Source organism: Hyperolius riggenbachi, chromosome 9, assembly GCF_040937935.1.
Source record: "Hyperolius riggenbachi isolate aHypRig1 chromosome 9, aHypRig1.pri, whole genome shotgun sequence".
NCBI classification, from domain to species: domain Eukaryota; kingdom Metazoa; phylum Chordata; class Amphibia; order Anura; family Hyperoliidae; genus Hyperolius; species Hyperolius riggenbachi.
In genome coordinates, this window is record NC_090654.1 from 57,009,158 (window position 1) to 57,030,769 (window position 21,612).

Consider the following 21,612-nt stretch of genomic DNA (forward strand, 5'->3'; position numbering starts at 1 on the left):
AGTAGTATCTGAATAAAACCAGAAACAAGCATGCAGCTAGTCTTGTCAGATCTGACTTTAAAGTCTGAACCACTGAAACACCTGATCTGCTGTATGCTTGTTCAGGGGCTATGGCTAATAGTATTAGAGGCAGAGGATCAGCAGGGCTGCCAGGCAACTGGTATTGCTTAAAGGGGAACTGAAGAGAGAGGTATATGGAGGCTGTCATGTTTATTTCCTTTTAGACAATACCAGTTGCCTGGCAGCCCTGCTGATCCTCTGCCTCTAATACTATTAGCCATAGCCCCTGAACAAGCATGCAGCAGATCAGGTGTTTCAGTGGTTCAGACTTATAAGTCTGATCTGACAAAACTAGCTGCATGCTTGTTTCTGGTTTTAATCACATACTACTGCAGAGAAATAGACCAGCAGGGCTGCCAGGCAACTGGTATTGATTAAAAGGAAATAAACAGGACAGCCTCCATATACCTCTCTCTTCAGTTCCCCTTTAAAAGGAAATAAGCATGACAGCCTCCATATACCTCTCCAGTTCCCCTTTAAAAAGAAATTAAACCGCTCATAGTAAGAACAAGCCCCAAGTGACTCCAGTGATGCACCCGGTCCCATGGACGACATCGCTGGGCCTGTACAGACGCATAGTCGGTTGTGTAGCCGACAACGCAGACTGTTGCTATGCGAGGGCAGGGGAATTAGGGCAGAGGGGCAATGGAGCATTGTGTACCGCTCCTAAGACATGCTGCAAGATGTTGGGCTGTCGTGGTTGAACGGGTGCGTGGCGGTAACCGGCAAGCAATATCGGAAACAAAGAAACTCCTGGTGCTGTTCCCCTTGAGTGCATTTATGCATTCCTGTGTTGCCTATCTGACATCGGGATCTCCCGCTCTTCCACTAGCAGTATACATGTAGCACGTTGCGCATGTGACACGCCGCATGCAATACGTCAGCGGTGTAAATTGCTAATGGAAGAGCAGGTGGGCACTACGTGGTGGGCGACAGAACAGGTAATGTATAAATGCCACACGGGGGTACCAGTGTTCTCCCCAGGCTCTTTTAGCCGGCTAGTTTTGGTGAGCACCCGGCTGTCATCGGCTCACCTCCTCCTATGCGGTAAGCTGAGTTGCTCACAGAAGCACCTGCCCTGCATTCTCTCATCTCGCCCCACCCGGCTAATTTTTCATGCCACCCGGCTAGAAAAAAAATTCTCGGGAGAACACTGTGTACATTTATACACTAGAGGCAGCGGATGTGACAGATTCCTGAGATATTTCATGCTGAATCGGCCTGTGGTGTATGGGCAGCTGACAGAGCTCTCTCATCAGATTCGATTAGAAAGATTTGTCTCTTGGTCGAATTTGCCCATCATCACCAGATATATGGCCACCTTTAATATAAGACTTGCTCTCTCATCAGTTCATTTTCACATCAGGTTTGCTTTACAGCTTTGTTCACAGTACACCTGTGTGTGGGTTTCAACTGTAATGTAATGCCCAGCGTTTGCATTGATGCCAAGATGCCACTTATTTCATAAACAGCAATGAATCTGCTAAAAAAAGCATCACAACACATGTAGCTGGGATTGGACACAACAGCCCTTGATGCAGATTTCATGATAGTTTTGGGGTAAAATGGTACAGTATGTCCCTTTGAAAATCTTTCCAGAGCTCTGCCTCCCAATCCCCAGCATACCATCTCCAGAGGAATTCCCAGCTGAGCCCAGATCTGTGGCCTGTGATAAACCCATGCTGTGGCTCACAGGTATTTATACAAGCCTGAACAAGATAAGGAATACCATCTGAAACACTGATAAACGCCTCCCAGCTATCTGACAAACGCACTGCACACTTGGTTTCAAGAAAAGCAGTAAGCAGTAGGAAACACGAAAACATACCTGCCATTTACTTCATTGTTTCAGCACTATTTTGTATACCATTGCTGAAAGCTACAATGTCCCCGTGATAAGGTGGCCAAACATCTAGGAATTTAGCTGCCAATCAACCATCTGATTAGATAATTATCGAATCAGAAGAAAACTGAGGCCGCCACAAACCTGCCCGATCGAGTCGACCGATTTGGGTCCAAAATTGATTGAATGTATCGATTGCACATGTTGGGAAATCTCGGGCCGGTGTGGTCGATCGGGTGCACAGAGATTTGGTCAGAAAAATAGGTCTGTCGATCTGTCCATACATCGCTTGATGTATAGGCACCGCAAAGTGGACCTGAACTCAGAACTTCCTCTCTGCTCTAAAAGATACGCAACACCATTTTTGTTACAGCTGATACAAATCCTGCAATAAATCTACAGTGTGTCTACTTCCTGCTTTCATGAAAGCAGACATAGGGTTTACATCCTAGGTTTACAAATTAGCTGCTCTGCAGAGGACTGCCAAGATTCCGGAGCTGACAACTGAGAGATCCAATTACACTTGTAATTAGTCACGGATGAGGGGGAATTAGACAGGCTAAACTCTCTAAATACATACAGGGTGCATTTCTCTCGGTTTTCCTTCTGTCCTGTGCAAGTCCACTTTAATATTGATGCAGTACTGTCTCCATCTTGTGTACAGCGCTGTGTAATATGTTAGCGCCGCTTTATAAATAAAGTTTAATAACAAAAGAAAAAAATAAATAAAAGGCAAGGGTTACAGTTTAGTAGACTGACTCTTTACAAAGTATAATAATAGCACCTCACACAAGTGACTGCTTGAGCAAACATTACACACCATGCTGTACCTGTGCACAATCTAATCAATGGGAAACATTGTGCATACAATCACTGGGGTGGAGAAATCACCCTAGGAAGGCTGGTCTTCCATAATTTACCCTCACTATATATACATTGTACTGCATGTACAATGGTTAGAATAGAATGAATACGCTTATAACAAAGTCATCCAGCAATCTAACAAACTGTGGGGAATAAACTGCAAGTGGGTTGCTAATCACCAGCTACTGAAGCATTTCAGGTACTGACAGTCTACTCCCACACATTTTGTAATAGTGATTTGTTTTAAAGTGGACCTGAGCTCAGAACTTCCTCTCTGCTCTAAAAGATAATAAACTGTAAAGAAAAACATTGGATACAGGGAGCACGGTGTTGTAGTGGTTAGCGCTTTCGCCTTGCAGCGCTGGGTTCCTGGTTCGAATCCCAGCCAGGTCAACATCTGCAAGGAGTTTGTATGTTCTCCCTGTGTCTGTGTGGGTTTCCTCCAAGTACTCTGGTTTCCTCCCACATCCCAAAAACATACAGATAAATTAATTGGCTTTCCCCTAGACTACAACACATATACACTACACAATACATACACATAGCACATATGACTATGGTAGGGACTAGATCAGGCATGGGCAAACTTGGCCCTCCACCTGTTGAGGAACTACAAGTCCCACAATGCATTGCAGGAGTCTGACAGCTACAGTCATGACTCAAAGGCAAATGCATTGTGGGACTTGTAGTTCCTTAACAGCTGGAGAGCCAAGTTTGCCCATGCCTGGACTACAATGTGAGCTCCTCTGAGGGACAGTTAGTGACAAGACAATATATACTATGTACAGCGCTGCGGAAGATGTCAGCGCTATAAAAATACTAAATAATAATAATAATACAGCTGATACAAGTCCTGCAATAAAGCTGCAGTGTTTCTACTTCCTACCATACTTGCATGGAAGCAGAAATATTGTTAACATCCTGTGCTTTCAAATTAGCCTTTTTGCCATGGCAGTCAGCTGACACAGCTGAGGGATCAAATTACGACCTGTGATTAGTCCCAAATGAGGGTGAATTAAACAGGCTAAACTCTCTAAATACATACAGGGTGCATTTCTATATGGTTTCCTTCAGCCCAAGAGTTCAGGTCCACTTTAAAATAATAGCCTTCTGGTTGTGCTAGCTACCTGGTTTCTGACAGACATGGCATAATAAATACCTCGCAGGGGCGAGCACACCGACCTATAGGAACACAGCAATCACAAGCATTAATAACGATGAAAACATGAAGCTGAGGCGTGGATATGACACCAGCCAGCCTCGGCTGCAAGGCAGCATAACTTCCATCTCAAAATTCATAGCTGGAGGCAGACTCAACGGGAAGGGTAATATCATCCGTAAAACACAATGCTTTGCAATACTCAACATCCGTTTTATAATGAAAATGGAGATGTACATTAATCTCTTAAAGGGCAACTCATCTTTTCTCGAATGGATCATCAGGGAGTCCGTATGGCTGATATTGTGGTGAAACCCCTCCCACTGTGTAATGTCATGACCATGGCCCTGACAGTTTGCAGTCTTTGAATCTTGTTTCATTGTGGGAAATAACAGTTTTTTCCAACTGCCAAGCAAGCAGTATGCACTCCTACTGTGCATAAAACACAGTAAACAAACATTCCATACAGATCACCTGGCAGAACTAAAGATGTTATCACCAGACACCAGTGATACATTTCAGCATGTAAAGCAGAGAGAGGAAATATTTTATGATGGGAAAAAAACAAAAACTATGGGCATGTTCACATCTATGCATTATAACGAACAGTGTAAGGCCCAGGGCACACCCAAACCGCTAGCAAATCTGCAAAACGCTAGCGGTTTTGGGAGCAGATTTCAGTGCGATTCTAGGCATGTTTAGAGCGGATTTCTAAACATGCCTAGCAGTTTTGGCTGCGTTTTTGTGTAGCAGATTACACAAATTGTTACAGTAAAAGCTGTACTGAACAGCTTTTGTAACAAAAACGCCTGGCAAACCAATCTGAAGTAGCGTTTTTCAGAGCGGTTTGCGTTATTCCTATCCTTTACATTGAGGCAGAAACGCTTCTGCAAACCGCAAACGCCACAGCAATTAGCCAGACTATGACACTTTTCAAAGCTCAAAATGATTGCTACTTAAAACAATATTGAGCAAGCTAGCATGTTTACAGGTGACTCCCAACCAGGGCTGTGGAGTCGGAGCAATTTTTGGGCAGCTGGTGCTTTCATAAACTGAGGAATTGGAGTCAATTTTTTGTAGCGACTCCACAGCCCTGCTCCCAAATTATACAATCTCCTCTTATTTCCTCCAGAGCTGGAAAATCATCAGCTGACCGCTACTGAAAACCCCCAAGCAGCCCACCACAAAAACCTCCTGCACATCCCGCTTTCTCTGCAATACAGAACAGGCTGCTTAGTGAGGACCCAAAGCACCTGGTCTGTTTAAAGAGACACTGAAGCGAGTGAGATTATAGTAAAGGACCTCACATAGAGCTAAACCGCCGCTATCCCGCGGCAAGACGAGGGTTTTTTACCCCCCACATCCCCCCTGCAAAATGCACAACTTTCTTGGTCGTGGATTTTGCTGCTCATGGAGGCAGAGCTATGAGCTGCAGCTCTGCCTCCATGTGTGCCAATCACCGCATGGATCTCCGCCTCTCCCCCGCCCCTCTCTGTGAAGGAAGTCTGAGAGGGGCGGGGAGAGACAGCGATCAGCCGGGGTTGACCTGCTGAAAGGCAGAGCTACAGCCATTAGCTCTGCCTCTTCAGGAAGCGCTTCCCAGGCACCACGGAGGGGATTTGGGGGTAAAGAACCCTCGTTTTGCCGCGGGATAGCGGCAGTTTAGCTCTATGTAAGGTCATTTACTATAATCAATGGCTAGTTAACGCGTTTCAAAGTCTCTTTAAAGAGAATCTGTATTGTTAAAATCGCACAAAAGTAAACATACCAGTGCGTTAGGGGACATCTATTACCCTCTGACACAATTTCGCCGCATTGAAAGTGGTTAAAAACAGTTTTAAAAAGTTTGTTTATAAACAAACAAAATGGCCACCAAAACAGGAAGTAGGTTGATGTACAGTATGTCCACACATAGAAAATACATCCATACACAAGCAGGCTGTATACAGCATTCCTTTTGAATCTCAAGAGATCATTTGTGTGTTTCTTTCCCCCTGCATCTCTCATGCACTGAAGTTTCAGGCTGCTTGTTTCTTCCTGCAAACAGCTTTGCCCTTGTCTGTAATTCTTCAGTATGTGAAAGCCCAGCCAGCTCAGAGGACGATTTATCCAGCTTGTAAAAGATAAGAGAGAAGCTGCTCTAATCCTAAATAACACACAGGCAGTGTGCATAGAGGGGCCTGGAAGGGGGAGTTCATAGCAGAACCACAACACTGAAGAACTTGGCAGCCTTCCAGACACAGGCCGACAAGTCTGACAGGGGAAAGATACATTGATTTATTACAGAGATGGTTATAGTAGAACGTGCTGCAGTAAGCCAGAACACATTAGAATAGCTTTTTGAACTTGTAGGATGATAAAAAAACAGGATGCAATTTTTGTTACGGAGTCTCTTTAAAGAGACTCCGTAACAAAAATTGCATCCTGTTTTTTATCATCCTACAAGTTCCAAAAGCTATTCTAATGTGTTCTGGCTTACTGCAGCACGTTCTACTATAACCATCTCTGTAATAAATCAACTTATCTCTCTCTTGTCAGACTTGTCAGCCTGTGTCTGGAAGGCTGCCAAGTTCTTCAGTGTTGTGGTTCTGTGATGCATCTCCCCCCTCCAGTGCCCCTCTGCACACTGCCTGTGTATTATTTAGATAAGGGCAGCTTCTCTCTTCTCTCTTATCTTTTACAAGCTGGATAAATCCTCCTCTGAGCTGGCTGGGCTTTCACACACTGAGGAATTACATACAGGCACAGCTGTCTGCACTCTGCAGGAAGAAACAGCCTGACACTTCAGTGGAAGATAGCTGCAGGGGGAAAGAAACACACAAATGATCTCTTGAGATTCAAAAGGAAGGCTGTATACAGCCTGCTTGTGTATGGATGTATTTTCTATGTGTGGACATACTGTACATCAACCTACTTCCTGTTTTGGTGGCCATTTTGTTTGTTTATAAACAAACTTTTTAAAACTGTTTTTAACCACTTTTAATGCGGCGAGGAGCGGCGAAATTGTGACAGAGGGTAATAGGAGATGTCCCCTAACACACTGGTATGTTTACTTTTGTGCGATTTTAACAATACAGATTCTCTTTAAGGGCTGGGTCACGCGGGCTTCTGCCGAGCTTTTGCTCCGCACCACGTTCAAACGCCGGCGTTTAAATGCCAGCGTTTAGACGCTAGCTTTTGAAGGCTTTTGGGAAGCCTTCAAGGCTAGCAGTTCGGGTCTCTGCAATAGTTTTCTGGCGTTTACTGCCTCTGAAAGCAACATGTTGCTTTTGAGACAAGACGCAACGATTCACTTAAATGGGACGGCGGTAGATACCAAAAAAACGCAGCGTCTGAAACGCCGCAAAAACGCCCGTGTGAACCAGCCCTTAAGCAGATCTGAACCCAGAAATCCCCTCTGCTCTAAAAGATACACAACAGCATAATCTTTTTAAAAAAAAAAATTCTTTGTTACAGCGCATACAAATCCTAAAAAAATCTGCACTGTTTCTACTTCCTGATTCATGGAAGCACACATATTGTTAACATCCTGTGCTTTCAAATAGGCTTATCTGCCATCTCTGCCATAGGCAGTCATGTGACACAAGAGGGAGATCAGATTACAACTTGTGCTTAGACACAAATGAGGGAATTAAAAAGGCTAAACCCTCTAAATACATAGAGGGGCGCATGTCTCTCTGTTTTCCTTTTGTCCTGCGCAAGAGTTAAAGTCCACTTTAACAGTCATGAATAAAGTGTCACCGAAACCCATCATGAATAATCGCTTTAGGTAGCAATCATTCACCTTTTTACAGCTAGCACCTCCACTAAATATTAGCAGCAGCCGAGGGACTGAGGCAGATGATGTTATCACTACCTGACTCCCAACCTCACTCCACCTCTACTTACGCAATAATGTGCCTGCCCAGGAACTAGCACACCTCTTGAACTTCATACAATGCCAGCTTCCTGCATTAAACAGAAGGCCTATGCTGTGCCAAGTGACAGCACCATGACACAGCGTCTGTTAATAGCAAACCTGCCATGTCTGACAGCCTCCTGGGATGCCAGGCTGGAATGCACTCACAATCATGGTAGTCCGAAATAATCATTGCTGATCGTTTCAGATGTCTTTTTCATGTATAAGTCTGGCTAAACAGTGTTTTCCCCAGGCTGTCGTCAGTTCACCTTCTCAGCCTCCTCCTATGCTGTAAGCAGAGATGCACCGACCCTGTATTCCCCTCAGTGTTCCACCTGGCTACTTTTTCATGCCACCCAGCTGCAAAAATGTTCTGGGGAGAACACTGTACTCTATGGAGAAAAGAGGGGGGAGGTCAAGTAGGAGCTGCTGCTGGCGCCTACAGCACATAACAGTCGTTAGGGTTTTATTTTGTTTTTAGCATGCCACAATCACCACTGTTTTATCTGCAGCCATTGGGGGGGGGGGGGGGGGGGGGGGAGAACTTCTGTATAGACTTTGAAAAGATGACCAAAACAAATGATAACAAACATTTCAGGTAACCAAAGCTGCTGGTCTGTATAAGCTTTAATGGATGTTAGCTATTGCACAGAAAAGAAGGAAAACCTAGAGCAATGCACCCTGTATGTATTTAGAGAGTTTAGCCTGTCTAATTCCCCCTCATCTGTGACTAATCACAACTGTAATTTGATATCTCAGCTGTGTAAGCGCAGGAATCCTCTGCCTCAGCAGAGCTGCTAATTTCTAAGCACAGGATATTAACCCTATGTCTGCTTCCATAAAAGCAGGAAGTAGACACACTGCAGATTTATTGCAGGGTTCGTATCACTTGTAAAAAATGTTTTTCTTTAAATGTTATTAAGCTGTTGCTTATCTTTTAGAGCAGAGGGGACGTTCTGAGTTCAGGTCCACTTTAAATAAATCATTATTACAAAAATGTGTGGGAGAAGACTGTCAGTACCTGAAATGCTTCAGTAGCTGGTGATTAACAACCCACTTGCAGTTTACTCCACACAGTTTGTTATGCTAGATGGCTTTGCTATAAACCTTTCACATGGAGCAAGCTGTGTTGCAATGACATCGCACCCCAACTTAGGCGAAAAGTCGCATGCATAATATCATTGTGAGGCATACAGTGCAATGAAAGTATGCCTCACTGTAAACACAGGCGTTACCCGGTTAATGCACATCATACTGTGTATTACTGCATCAGAACCTGCCATGCAGCAATCAATGTGAAAGCCCCATAAGAATATCACTGCATCGCGTTGGGATGCAATGATATTGTCCATTGCAATGCAAAAGTCACAGCGCCGCAAAAGGGCCCTAACACTTGACAAAAACAAGCATGCAGCACACCTGGTCTGGATACTTGTTCCAGTATCTATTAACATTGGTGGTTGAAAGAGGCATTTGGAAAGCAGTTCTGTAACTCAAGTGCTGCCAAGGAGCATCCCCTCAACTTGCCCACTGTTCAGTTTACTCTTCTGCATCTGACAGGCTGTACTGTGTCACGCTGTAGCTGCAGAACTGCCCACATTTTGCATATCACCTTTGGGCAGCTAAGACATCAGTCAGCCACCAAGAGCTCACATTAGGTGGTGAATGTGAAGCTCAATCTACTTGTGTAAATTTGCCCTTGTAGGGCGATCAGCACCATATTTTACTTATGAAAGACTTAAAGGAAATTTACAGCGGAAAAAACAAAACAAAAAACACCTATGGAGAGGGAAGACTCTGGATCCCAGAGTGCCTTCCCTGTCCCCTCTCAGTGTTCTGGTTCCAGTGCTGCCCCCCCAGTTACTGCTTCAGAGTGCCCTCAGAAGGCTTTGGGAGCCTCTGTACTGCGCATGCACAGGCCAATGCATGCACAGCACAGAGCCAAACAGTTGGTCAAATACATGTGACAGGGGTAACAGCAGTGGAATGAGGGGACTAGAAAGGCTCTATGGGATCCAGAGCCTTCCATCTCCATAGGCAAGTATGTGACCCTTTTTTATTCCCTCAGTTTTACTTTAAAAAGTTCCCCCATCCCTGTACAGACAACACACCATCTCTGCCTAGTTCCCCCATCCCTGTACAGACAACACACCCTCTCTGCATAGTTCCCCCATCCCTATTCAAATACAACTAGTGATGATCAATGAGATGCTAATAATACTATATGCAGATTGTGTCGGGCCGTTTGCCCAATCCCTAAGTACATACAATATAAATGCAAGCTGGAACTATTAGCATATCACTGACCACCTCTGGACACAACACACCCTTCTCTGCATAGTTCCATTTTCCCTGTATAGACAACATATTCTCTCTGTATAGTTTCTCCATCTCTGCATAAACACAATACATGCTCTCAGTAGGTTGCCAAATTCCTGCACAGACACAATACACACTATTTACTCCATTCCTGTACAGACACAACAGACTCTCTCTGCATAATTCATGTATAGGTAAACCACTTCCTCTGTATACTTCCCTCATCCCTACAAAGATCAGTAGTCATGAGTAGGTAAATGACAGTGTGTACCAGGGCTCTGGAGTTAGAGTTGGAGTCGAGGCGGGGCAATTTTGGGCACCCGGAGTCTTTGATTTCATAAACTGAGGAGTCAGATGATTTTTGTACATAATCCACAGCCCTGTTAAGTATTAGACTAAGGAGTCGAAGCCATTTTGCGTACCCGTAGTTGGAGTTGTGGCTTCATAAACTGGAGAGTCGGAGTTGGGAAATTTTTGTACCGACTCCACAGCCCTGGTGTGTACACGTATCCAGTCTTGATTGGCCAATTTTACCACTCCCATGTAGTATTAGGGCCTACAGATTTTGAATAAGCTCTCACACTACAGGGAGATTGTAAAATTGGTCAGTCAAGATTGGATGTGTGTATTTGGCATTGGTGCTCCATGTGGCTGCCAGCATTACAGCACATTGGGCACGTATGGTCATCAAACATGCACCACATGCTTTATGCCTATAGTCACATGGGATCCAAATGCGGAATTACAGCGAGGACAATTAAGGGACGGTGTGACAAGTAAAGCATAAATGCCAAGGAACCTGGATGCACAAAAAAAAAAAAAAACATTACGGGGAATATGGCCAGGGGCAGCATCACAAAGCCAATTCCCAAACGATTTCATGCTGAAACCGATTGTGAATTGGCTTGCGGTTTGCAGCAGCCAACAGATCTTAAACAGATCAGATTCAATCAGAAAGCTGTCTTTTAGTTCAATCGCCGCAAAAATCGATTGATGTATGGCCACCTTTATAAGTTTATGGGAAACTCAAACCTGCACTCCTGTTGTTCCACCACTGCAGCAATTCGGGGTTACAGTGTATGTATCTGGAGAATGTTACATTTTATATGTACTTTTTTGGGTGATGTAGGTGTTGAGTTTCCTGCATGAAAATTGCCAGCCCTGCACACTCCCAGCATTGAGCAATACTGGGGGAGACCAGCCAGGTCCAGCTATTCAATGAATACACAGGAATACATGCTGCCGGGCCACGTCATATGATTCTCATATATCCACAGCATACAGATGTATGAATGACAGAAAAATAGGCCATAAACTGGGCGCTGTCTGGACTCCCTCCACGGGCGGCCCCCGCCCTCCATGGCCTCATTCACCCGCCCAGGGCCGCTCCCCTCCCGACACCCCAGCAGCACGCTCCGCTCCCGGCATGCAGCCCCCCGTGAAGCCACCAGCCCGCCGCTGCCCTGTGGGCGCCGCCCCATTCACTCACCATCGCTCCGGTATCTCCCGATAGCGGAAGTGACAGCCCCGCGCATGCGCACAGCGACACTTCCCTCTGACAGGCACACGCTCAGTCGCCGGGCGATACCATTTTCCCCACAGGGTAGCACCCTCCTCTCTATTTCCTCAGGGCTCAAGCAGCGCTAACAGTCTCCTGCCGGTTTCCGATACAAGCATTATAGGCAATAGGTAAGTTATCTGCTTCGTTATAAACCATTTTTTAGACATAACTACAGCCCGCGGAGAGTTTACGGGATGAGCGCCTCCTCTATCAGCAGAATGGATGCGTCTCGGGGGCTTCACACCATATTAGGGAATATGGAATGCTGGTGGGTGAAACCAAAATTCAAATGAGGGGTGACTTTTTCATTCTTATAGCAAATTTAGCTCGATTTTAACATTGCTTGCCGCATTGCAAGGCATAAAATATGAACATAATACTTTGAACATAACAGTCTTTAGCTCACTCAGTTCTGTCGTTATGATGGTCTGAAAATGACCCCCCCCCCCAGCGCATATAGTTCATTCCACACACGGCCTGCCTCTTGTGGAAGTGTTGCTGGTGGCATGTACCATCTGACTGAATTAGGAAGGGGTGGGGGTGAAACGTATTTTTGTTAGAAACATATGAAAATTGAATTAATACGACTGCTTAGGTAGACGCATACATAAATAGTATTAACTGCTCCCGTTGATAGACAGCGTTCTTTAGCCATGAGGAGGTCAAAAGGACCAATATGTCGGCCCCCGTGCGCTTTGTGAGTGGTATATTCTACGGCCCCGGTTAGTGAGCTTGGCACCAGGGCCCGAGCAGTCCTCCTGTGCCACCTGGGGGCACAACGAGGCGGGCCAGACAAAGATCGTGGGCAGTGAGGCCGAGCTGCGGCATCGGGGCGACTTATGGTGGGGGGAGAGGGAGGGGCGCCCACTGGATCATGCTGTGAATGAATGTAAGTACTGGGCAGTGCACTGTGGTCAGAGGGAGAGGGGGATGCTGCATGCAGAGGTGTCAAGGGATGCTGCATGCAGAGGTGTCAAGGGATGCTGCATGCAGAGGTGTCCAGGGATGCCCCTGCATTCTAAAGTCACTGATGTCTTTCAAATGTTCAATGTTTTGCATGCTGCCAGAAAAAAAAAAAAAAAAGCTACACACACAACTTCATGCAGCTTGAAACTGGACCAATCACAATACATTTTTGTCAATTTTTATTGGTCCAAGTTCAAGCTGCATATCCTGCATAATGTTTATATGAAATGTACATACAAGAAAATTATCCTATATAATAAAACTGCAGGTGTCCCTGCATCATCCTGTCCGTGTGTTGGGCTACTGCGCATGTGCAGGATGGACAGGCGTTGAGACAGGAGGACGGGGCCAGGGAGCCAGTTGGATGGGTGCACGCGGCGGACGGGTGCGCGCGCATGTGCACTGACTGGCGGCGGCATGAAAAGACCTAGTGCCCATTTTTCAACGGGCTTAGGTCAACTAGTTATTATTATAACATATACAGTACATGGACAAAGTTGGTGGTACCCATACGCCTCATTGAAAAAGTGCTGAACAACAACTATACCATATATGCATGCATACAGTCAATGTTTCATCAAGTAAACCACGGCAAATGATAAAAAGGTTAAAGGACTCATGAGGGGAGAGCGATCTTTCCATTCAAAACAATGCAGATTACTTGGCTATCCTGATCCACTGTCTCTAATACATTTACAGGACAACTGAAGTGAGAAGACTATAGAGGCTGCCATATTTATTTCCTGTTAAACAATACCAGTTGCCTGGCAGCCATGCTGATCTTTCTGGTCATTAGTGTCCGAATTACACACCAGAATCAAGCATGCAGCTAATTGTGACAATCCAGCCCCGCGATTCCGTCTAATCTGCTCCCGTTAGTATACGTAGGAAGTATTGCGAGCAGACTGACAATAAAGACCGGTTGCTGGATCGTCAGAAGAAGGTAGTTAATGTGACAGAGTGTGCCAATCCCGTCTAATCTGCTCCCGTTAGCATCCCAGGAAGTACGGTGAGCAGACTGACAATAAAGATTGATCGCGCAGCTGCCGACAATATGTAATGCGACAATCACTCACCAATCCCGTATTACTAGGCCACTGTTGTCATGCAGGTCTCATGCTCTAGAGACTTCTGGAGACAAATTCACTGTGTGTGCGTAGTAGACGGTTATGATTGGTTGGAAGTGCCCATACATGTACAATACAGATTGTATGTACAATCGGTAACTAAAAAAACCCTGATTTCTTGCTGGAAATCGAGTAATTTCACTGCCACCACTGTCCGGTTGAATGGTGCGGACAGTCTCCAACTAGCTTCTAAAAGGAAGAAATGGTTATTTACAACCTAACTAGCAAATCAACAATTTATAAGAAAATAATAAAACAATGCGGTAGTATGACTGTGACTCTTCAGAGGGCAGATTCGTTGTAGCAACAATCAGATGTCCAGAACAGGCACAAGACTGAACGATAAATTCGTTCGTTTTTTATTCTAAAACTACATACAGACAGCCTACTTTAGCCCACAGATAAATATACCTGTCCAGCAGAACAGATTGGTTTGATAGAAAGAGAGTAGAGATGAAAAGGAACAGAATGTCTTAATGTACAGTTTAAATACCGTTATTGGTAGTCCATGCAGCAATCGCAAGTCTTTGGGCTATGTCCAAGCTGGCCGATTGCCATAGAGGCCAAGAGGCCCTTTTGTGAGAAAATCCAAGAGATTTGCGCCAGTGTCCAGCTGGCTGCCGAGATGTTATTCGGCAAGATTTTAGATGAAGGACTTTGGACCCTGGCCAACCTGGGCCCAGTTAAGTTATACCCCTCACTTCAGCAAGGAGGAGTTAAGGCGGGGATCACACACCTCTTTGGAACATGAGATGTGCCAGCCCCTTCTCATGGACACAGGAATATATCTGAATATTATAGGTATTCTATCTCCAAAACCATACAGGTTATGTTAAATCTAATAACATTTTTAGGTCGATCAGAATTTATCGATAATGATATTAAACTTGAGGGTTCAGACCCCTGGGGTATGAAAGGATTACTATAAACTGTTCTTACGCTAGATCTGGGAGTCCGATTGGTCAGGAAACCTCTCAGAACCAGCGTCCTGCGGAATCCCACAACCTGTGCCGATTTGATGGGCATAGAGATGTGCTATGCCATGAATTATGAAGAAAATGTGAAGCAAATATATTAGGATATTAGGGATTCCTGGGTCACAGTAGGTCAGCTACTTCCAGGGAACCTTGATAAGATCTGTCCCTTCTGCTGCTTTGGGTGAAGGTGTCAAAATTGCAGACACCATTCTCCCAGAAGCTTGGGCTTTACAGTATATGTCAGGCAGAAACTAGATTGATGGCATCGTCACACAGCAGGGGGACTATGTCCTTCCAGGACCTGATAAGGGACCAGGGGCTTGATTCACAAAGCGGTGCAAAGTGTTTGCACGCCAGTGAAAAGCCTCTTATCACGCCTAAACTCACTTTAGGCATGATAAGAAGCAACTCGCGCGAATTTTCCGCGCGCAAAGCTTTGCGCGCGCAACAGCGCACGCGCGCGCGCAGCGTCCCCGCTTCGCGCGAAGCTCCCATTAAGCCCTATGGGACTTTGCGCGCGCACGTACGCGCGGAAACTTCGCGCGAGTTAGAGCAAAAATCGGTGATAACTCAGTGGTGCAAAGGTTATCACGCCTAAAGTCTTTTAGGCGTGATAACTGGGTTATCACCGCTTTGTGAATCGAGCCCCAGGGCTGAATTAGCTGCTTCTGGCCTCTTTGATGTAGTTGGAAAGCTACAAGTAAGGAAACATTTGCTAGCATTTGACCAGGAAGAGGGGAACTGTGTTAGCTCCCAGCTTCCCTGATCTTTTTATAAACCAAGCCTTTTTCCTATCTGCTGTCACTTTTTAAGGCTGCTTTCACAGTGGGACGTTACAGGCGCACGTTAGAGCAGCCTGTAACGCACCCCTACCGCACAGCAATGAAAAATCAATGGGCTGTTTACAGTGCCCACGTTGCGTTACACAGTAACGCTTCACGTCAAGACAACGTACTGCATGCAGTACTTTATACGCGGCTAAGCCGCGTTAGACTGTTTGCACATGCTCAGTACGGGTGTTTTTTTTTTATTTTAGGGGCGGAGAGGAGGCGGGGAGAGGCCGCTATGTAGCCAGGCACATGGCTACTTGGCATTCGCTGCACTTGCAGTGTTTACTCTTTGGAGCGGCAGCTGATTGGCTGGCGGGACCACGTGATTCGGAGAGCTCCGCTCACGTGGTCTCCGCAGCGCCTCCGACAGAGCAGGCGCACCAAGAGCTGCTTGTAACGCGGCTCTTGGTAGCGTCCTGCTCCAACACCACCAGGCGTTGCGTTAGGGGCACGTTATGTGCCCTATAACATCCCCTATACGCAATGTCCTGGTGTGTAAGTAACCTAATAGGGGCTATGTGAGAAAACGCGGAAAAGCCGCCGCGAGTACTCAGAGTAATGCGGCTAATTCCGCGTCCAACATGGCAGCTTGCGCGCATGGGCCTGCATCCACTAGCCTGACGGAGCGCGGAGAAACCGCCGCATGCCCAGTGAACAAGGCGGCGGATTCCGCGTCTGACGCGGCGGTTTGCACGCATGGGCCTACCACTAGCAGTATGGCTGAACGCGGGGAAACCGCCGCATGCTCTGACAGCGGTGCGGCTGGCCCCGCGTTCAAACCAGCAGATACATTACAACACATGTCTGGTGTGGCTGGGACTGATAGTCCACACAGGTTCAGAAGGACGCGCGCGCTGAGAGGCAGAGCCTTTATGACAGTCAGAAGGGTGTCAGCTGATCCAGCCGATCAGCTGACAATTCTATCAGGTTTCATTGGTCCAGCACTTAGGGGAGGCGCCGGAGAGCACTTGTGTATATATACTGGGTGCTGGTCATTTCTCTGGTGTCTGGCGTTGCGATCACTACGTGGTAGCACTCAGACCTTGTCAGTATCTGTGATATTTTCTGTGTTATTACTTCAGGCTAGTTCCAGGGTGTTGATGATCAAGGAACTCACACCCAAGACTAGGGAACTGTATAACCATTCTGTTATACTTCAGACTAGTTCCAGGGTGTTGATGATCAAGGAACTCACACCCAAGACTAGGGAACTGTATTATCACTCTGTTATATATCAGACTAGTTCCAGGGTGTTGATGATCACGGAGCTCACACCTAAGACTAGGCATTGTTATTATCTGTTATGACTTTCTGCTTTCCTGACCACTCTCTTGATCTCTGATTTAGTACTTCGCTATATCTGATACTCTGTTGCCGAACCCTGCTTGTCTTAAGATTCCGAATCTGTCTCCTGTCTCTGTATCTGATCTGTCTGTCTGTTGCCGACCTGGCCTGTCCGACCTTGAGAACTATCTTCCCTGTTTGGAGATAGTTCACAGACCTGTCAGTGACACTTCACCATTGGTGTCACTCACTCTCTGGTCCTTCCCACTCTCAGCCTGGCTCCGCCCCTAGGGGAGCATCAGACCATTGGAAGGAACCTGTTCTCTGAGCAGTATCTCTTACTGCCTTGCACCCTCTATACGGGTGCTCTCCTCAAAGTATTACTGTTGCACCAAACATTCATATTACTCAGGTGTCCAGAAGTTAGAAATATATCTGATTATCGGTGATACTGCAGATCATCAATAATCGGGTATATATCTGTATTTTCGGTGATACTGCAGATCACCGATGATCAGATCCTCTCTGTGTTACACCGATCGTTACAGGCTACAGGGAATATTTTATAAGGCTCTAACTACTTTACTAGGACGAATTAACGTTTATTCGTCACACTAATCTTGTCAGATTTGACAAATGTCAGAAATGCCTGGTCTGCTGCATGCTTGTTCAGGGTGTATGGCTAAAAGTATTAAGAGGCAGAGTAACCTATCCGAGACCTAACATTCCTAGAGGGTGCTGTCATTGCAAACTAACAAAAAAATCACATTACAGAAACTTCCCTATGAGGTGTTGCAGTGGGTAACCTCAACCATACTAGCGCTGGGCAATGTACTTCACTGCTCGATATGTATCTACCTTGCTGTATTGTAGCAAAGTGAATATATGTAAAATGTATCACTCATTGTCCATTGCAATTTGTCACTTGCTGTGTAAAAATGAATTGTACTATGGCGAAAGTAGCCTTTATGGACAAGAGTAGTCGCCCCGCTGTGACTACTCTCCTCCATATAATCCCAGATAAACCTAATAAAGGCAAAGACCATCTCCAAGCAGCTTGATATTCCTAGTATAACAGTTGCAAACAATAGGAGGTTAAAACGGACCTAAACTCAGAACTTCCTCTCTGCTCTAAAAGATACACAACAGCATAATAACCTTTAAATACAAAGCATGTATTTGTTACAGCTGATACAAATCCTAAAATAAATCTGCACTATTTCTACTTCCTGATTCATGGAAGTAGACATATTGTTAACATCCTGTGCTTTCAAATGAGCTTATCTGCCATCTCTGCCATAGGTAGTCATGTGACACAGGGGAGGATCAAATTACAATTCATGATTAGACACAGATTAGGGGGAATTAGACAGGCTAAACTCTTGAAACACATACAGGGTGCATTTCACTATGATTTCCTTCTGTCCCGTGCAAGAGTTCAGGACCACTTTAAAGTGCATAGGACTGTAGCCATCCTCCCTGGACTTGGCAGCAAGAGGAACATTTACCATAGAATGGGCCAGAGAACAGTGACCGAGGTTGAAAAAAAGTCAAGGACAACAATCCCTTTAAGCAAGTTATTTAAGCACAATTACTTATAATGCTGGGAACACATGATGCAATTTCCCATCCGATCGACGGGTGATCAGACAGGAAGTTGTACCATGTGTACATGTCTAAACTGCTCCCGATCGATAAATGAATCGATGGAACATGATAACTTTGCAAAATCGATTATTTTCTCGATCGGAAACCGATTGAACATGTGGGAAATAATCACCCAATTTCCATCGATCAGATGGGAGATTGCGTCGTGTGTTCCCAGCATTAGTGCGCTACCACTTTTTATGTTTCAGTGATTGTGGGTGTTGACAATCAAGTACCTTATATACTCGCATATAAGCCTAATTTTTCAGCACAAAAATGTCCTGAAAAGTTACCCCCTTGGCTTATATGTGAGTCATTGGAGCAGAACGGATGGTGGAGCAGATTTTGATACTGGCAGAGGAGCGTAAGGATCTTTCACTAGTGATCCTGCTCCTGCCAGCTTGCTCCCTGTTGTGTTCATCTCCTGCAAAATGGTGTGCAGAGTGCACTGCTCAAGACTACCTGTGTCTGCTGGCTTGTGGAGCGGAGCATGCAAGCAATGTGTTAGCGGTGCAATGATCGGGGATTCTTCCTGTGTGGCAATCGCCGTGTCTCATATCTATGACACCATCTAGTGGCGTCTTGAGACACAAATGTATCATCCTTGGGGCACATCTGAATATGGGGAGAGGAGAGAGAATGACTTGTTCTGGGGGCACATCTGGCTACTTTGGAGGGGGCTATACTGGGGGGGGTTATATGCGAGTCAATCAATTTTTCCCTGATTTTTGAGGGAAAAGTGGGTCTCTCGGCTTATATGCGGGTTGGCTTATATGTGAGTATATACGGTGAGTGTGGTCAAAAACTATTACAACATAAATGAAGCTGAGCTGTACAGCGATCTGAAAATGTCAAAAAAAAATTTTTTCCTTTTGCTCAGCAGACCAACTGACAGGATGAGCGAATTAAAGGACTGTCCCCTGCAGTTCCATGAGTTCAAGTCTGTGGATCACGTGAAGCTTTGCCCCAGGTACACTGCCGTCCTCTCCAGGTCAGAGGATGATGGGATCGGTATTGAGGAGCTAGACACCCTTCAGCTGGAACTGGAAACACTCCTGTCTTCAGCGAGTCGAAGGCTGCGTGTGCTGGAGGCGGAAACTCAGGTGAGGCAGCCATTTGTTTTTCACCAGATATGCAGAAGCTGCTGTATGTGGCTTATGAGGACAGTGGAAATACAGTAGAGCGTGGATTTTTGTTGACATTGTAGAGAGGTTAGCCATAGAACAAGGGTCTAATTGCTCATTCTTGTGTGTTCTTGCAGTCCGTTTGATCCCTGTTTCCTGCACTTAAAGAGGAACTGTAGTGAAAATAACATCATGAATAAAATTGCTTATTTTTTAAAAGATTATCTAATCATTGTTTGTCCATTGCAAAAACTTTCCTCTCCCTTCCTTTCTTCTGAAATTTATCACTGGTGGAGACATCTTTAGTTCTGCCAGGTGATCTGTGCGGAATGTCCGTCACTGAGAGTTCTATGCACAGAGGGAGATACTGGTTGCTTGGCAGTTGGAAAAAGCATTTATTTCCCACAAGGCAACAAGGTTCACAGACAGCAAACTGTCAGGACCTAAGCCCTGACATCACACTGTGGGAGGAGTTTCACAATATCTGCAACACAGACCCCCCTGATGATCTATTTGAGAATAGGTAAAGATTTCCCATGGGAAAGGCGGTATCCGCTACTGATTAGGATGAAGTTCAATCCTTGGTTAAAGTTCCTCTTTAACCTTTTCGGGACCGCGTGCATTAGATTCCCGTGCGGCTCATCACTGGAGCCTGGAAGGTGAGTGAAGGCTGCTGGCAGAAGGGGTGGCACAGGCCCCCATGGGGGGACACAAATCCAGCCAGCCACAGACGGGATCCATCCGCCTGACCCCCCAAATGCATGCACCCCCCCCCCTCCCGCGCAAAATGCCTGGTCCTTAAGGAGGGGTAGGCGGCCGGTCCCGAAAAGGTTAAAGTGATCCGAGATAAACTTTTACTCATTGCATAATTGTGTTCCTTTCCTATTGTTTATAGGGCATTCCTCAAGCCAAATACTTTTTTTTGTTTTGTTTTAATACTCTACTTCCCTATAAACTAAAGAAGCCTCGCCCACAGCTGAGACAAACAGAACATGGCCACTCTCATTGTATCACAGGAATAAATAATCATAAACTGTTGAAGCTGTTTGCAGCTAGATTTGCTGTGTAAACTATCTAAACTACCTAAATATATCTAAAAAGATATATAGACAAGTTACTTGTTATAGTTAAGGTCCGTAGCGGATCGCTCAGAAACAGCCGTATTAGTCTGCAGACAGACTGTACACACGCCGGACTGTCGCTGGAACGCCCACCCAGCGGGAGGTGACGACGGACCCGTCGTTGCCTCCAGTCCGGCGTGTTTACGGACCTTTAGTTTTTCAGCTCAGATCCGCTTTAAAGTGTAACTGTCGGGCATAAAATCAAAAATCGCGTAAACAATAATAAAGGTGGCCACACACCATACAATTTTTTTAATATCTGTTCAATTTAAGAATTGCAATCAGTTTTTCTAACTGATTGTAACGTTTCAAAAATCTGACCAATGTACCACACACCTATGTTAAATTTTTCACCAATTATGATAAAAATGATTGGAAACTCTGAGAAAATTGCTTGGGTGTGTATTAATAAACTGACAATCTAACACATACACCATACAATCTTTAGAAAGATTGAAGAAAATAAATGGCATTCCAGATCGATAAGAATCCCAGAAAACGGGAAATCCGATCAGATTTTTGAGTCGAATTAAAAAAAAGTTTTCGTGTTTTTTTCCGGGAGATCCGATCGTTTTTATCAAATTGCCGTAAAATTGGATAATTTTATTGTATTGTGTGTGTGGCCACTTTAAGGATGATAACCAGGTAATCCAAAAGTTAGAAATCACTCTTAGTTTTTGTCACAGGAGCCCTAGTGGCTGACCGCACTTAGCCTTCTAAACGGTGCCAGCGCACGGATCGTGCGAACTCTGGTCGCAGTCAATGCGCAGGAACCGTTAAGAATTAGCCGCAGACAACTCAGAAGGGAGCCTGTGAGACACGGGTAATTACA

The 21,612-nt window shown here is 45.4% G+C and overlaps 2 protein-coding genes across 5 annotated transcripts in view; one reads left to right on the top strand and one right to left on the bottom strand.

The window, feature by feature from the left end:
* Positions 1–11,736, bottom strand: part of ARPC4 (actin related protein 2/3 complex subunit 4) — a 46,280-nt gene extending 34,544 nt beyond the window's left edge. Inside the window, exon 1 of the mRNA XM_068252820.1 lies at positions 11,633–11,736. Within this exon, the coding sequence (XP_068108921.1) occupies positions 11,633–11,635 (3 nt within the window). The 5' untranslated portion in view covers positions 11,636–11,736. The remainder of the gene's footprint in view (positions 1–11,632) is intronic.
* Positions 11,737–11,745: 9 nt separating this feature from the next.
* TADA3 (transcriptional adaptor 3) overlaps positions 11,746–21,612 on the top strand; it is a 40,342-nt gene continuing 30,475 nt past the window's right edge. The window contains exons 1-2 of one of the 4 annotated variants that reach the window (XM_068252819.1): positions 11,746–11,832; positions 19,416–19,638. In XM_068252819.1, coding sequence (XP_068108920.1) covers positions 19,432–19,638 — 207 coding nt within the window. In that variant the 5' untranslated portion in view covers positions 11,746–11,832; positions 19,416–19,431. Of the gene's footprint in view, positions 11,833–12,216; positions 12,239–12,404; positions 12,594–19,415; positions 19,639–21,612 lie in introns of those variants that run through there. The other 3 variants (XM_068252818.1, XM_068252816.1, XM_068252817.1) reach the window with 3 other exon arrangements.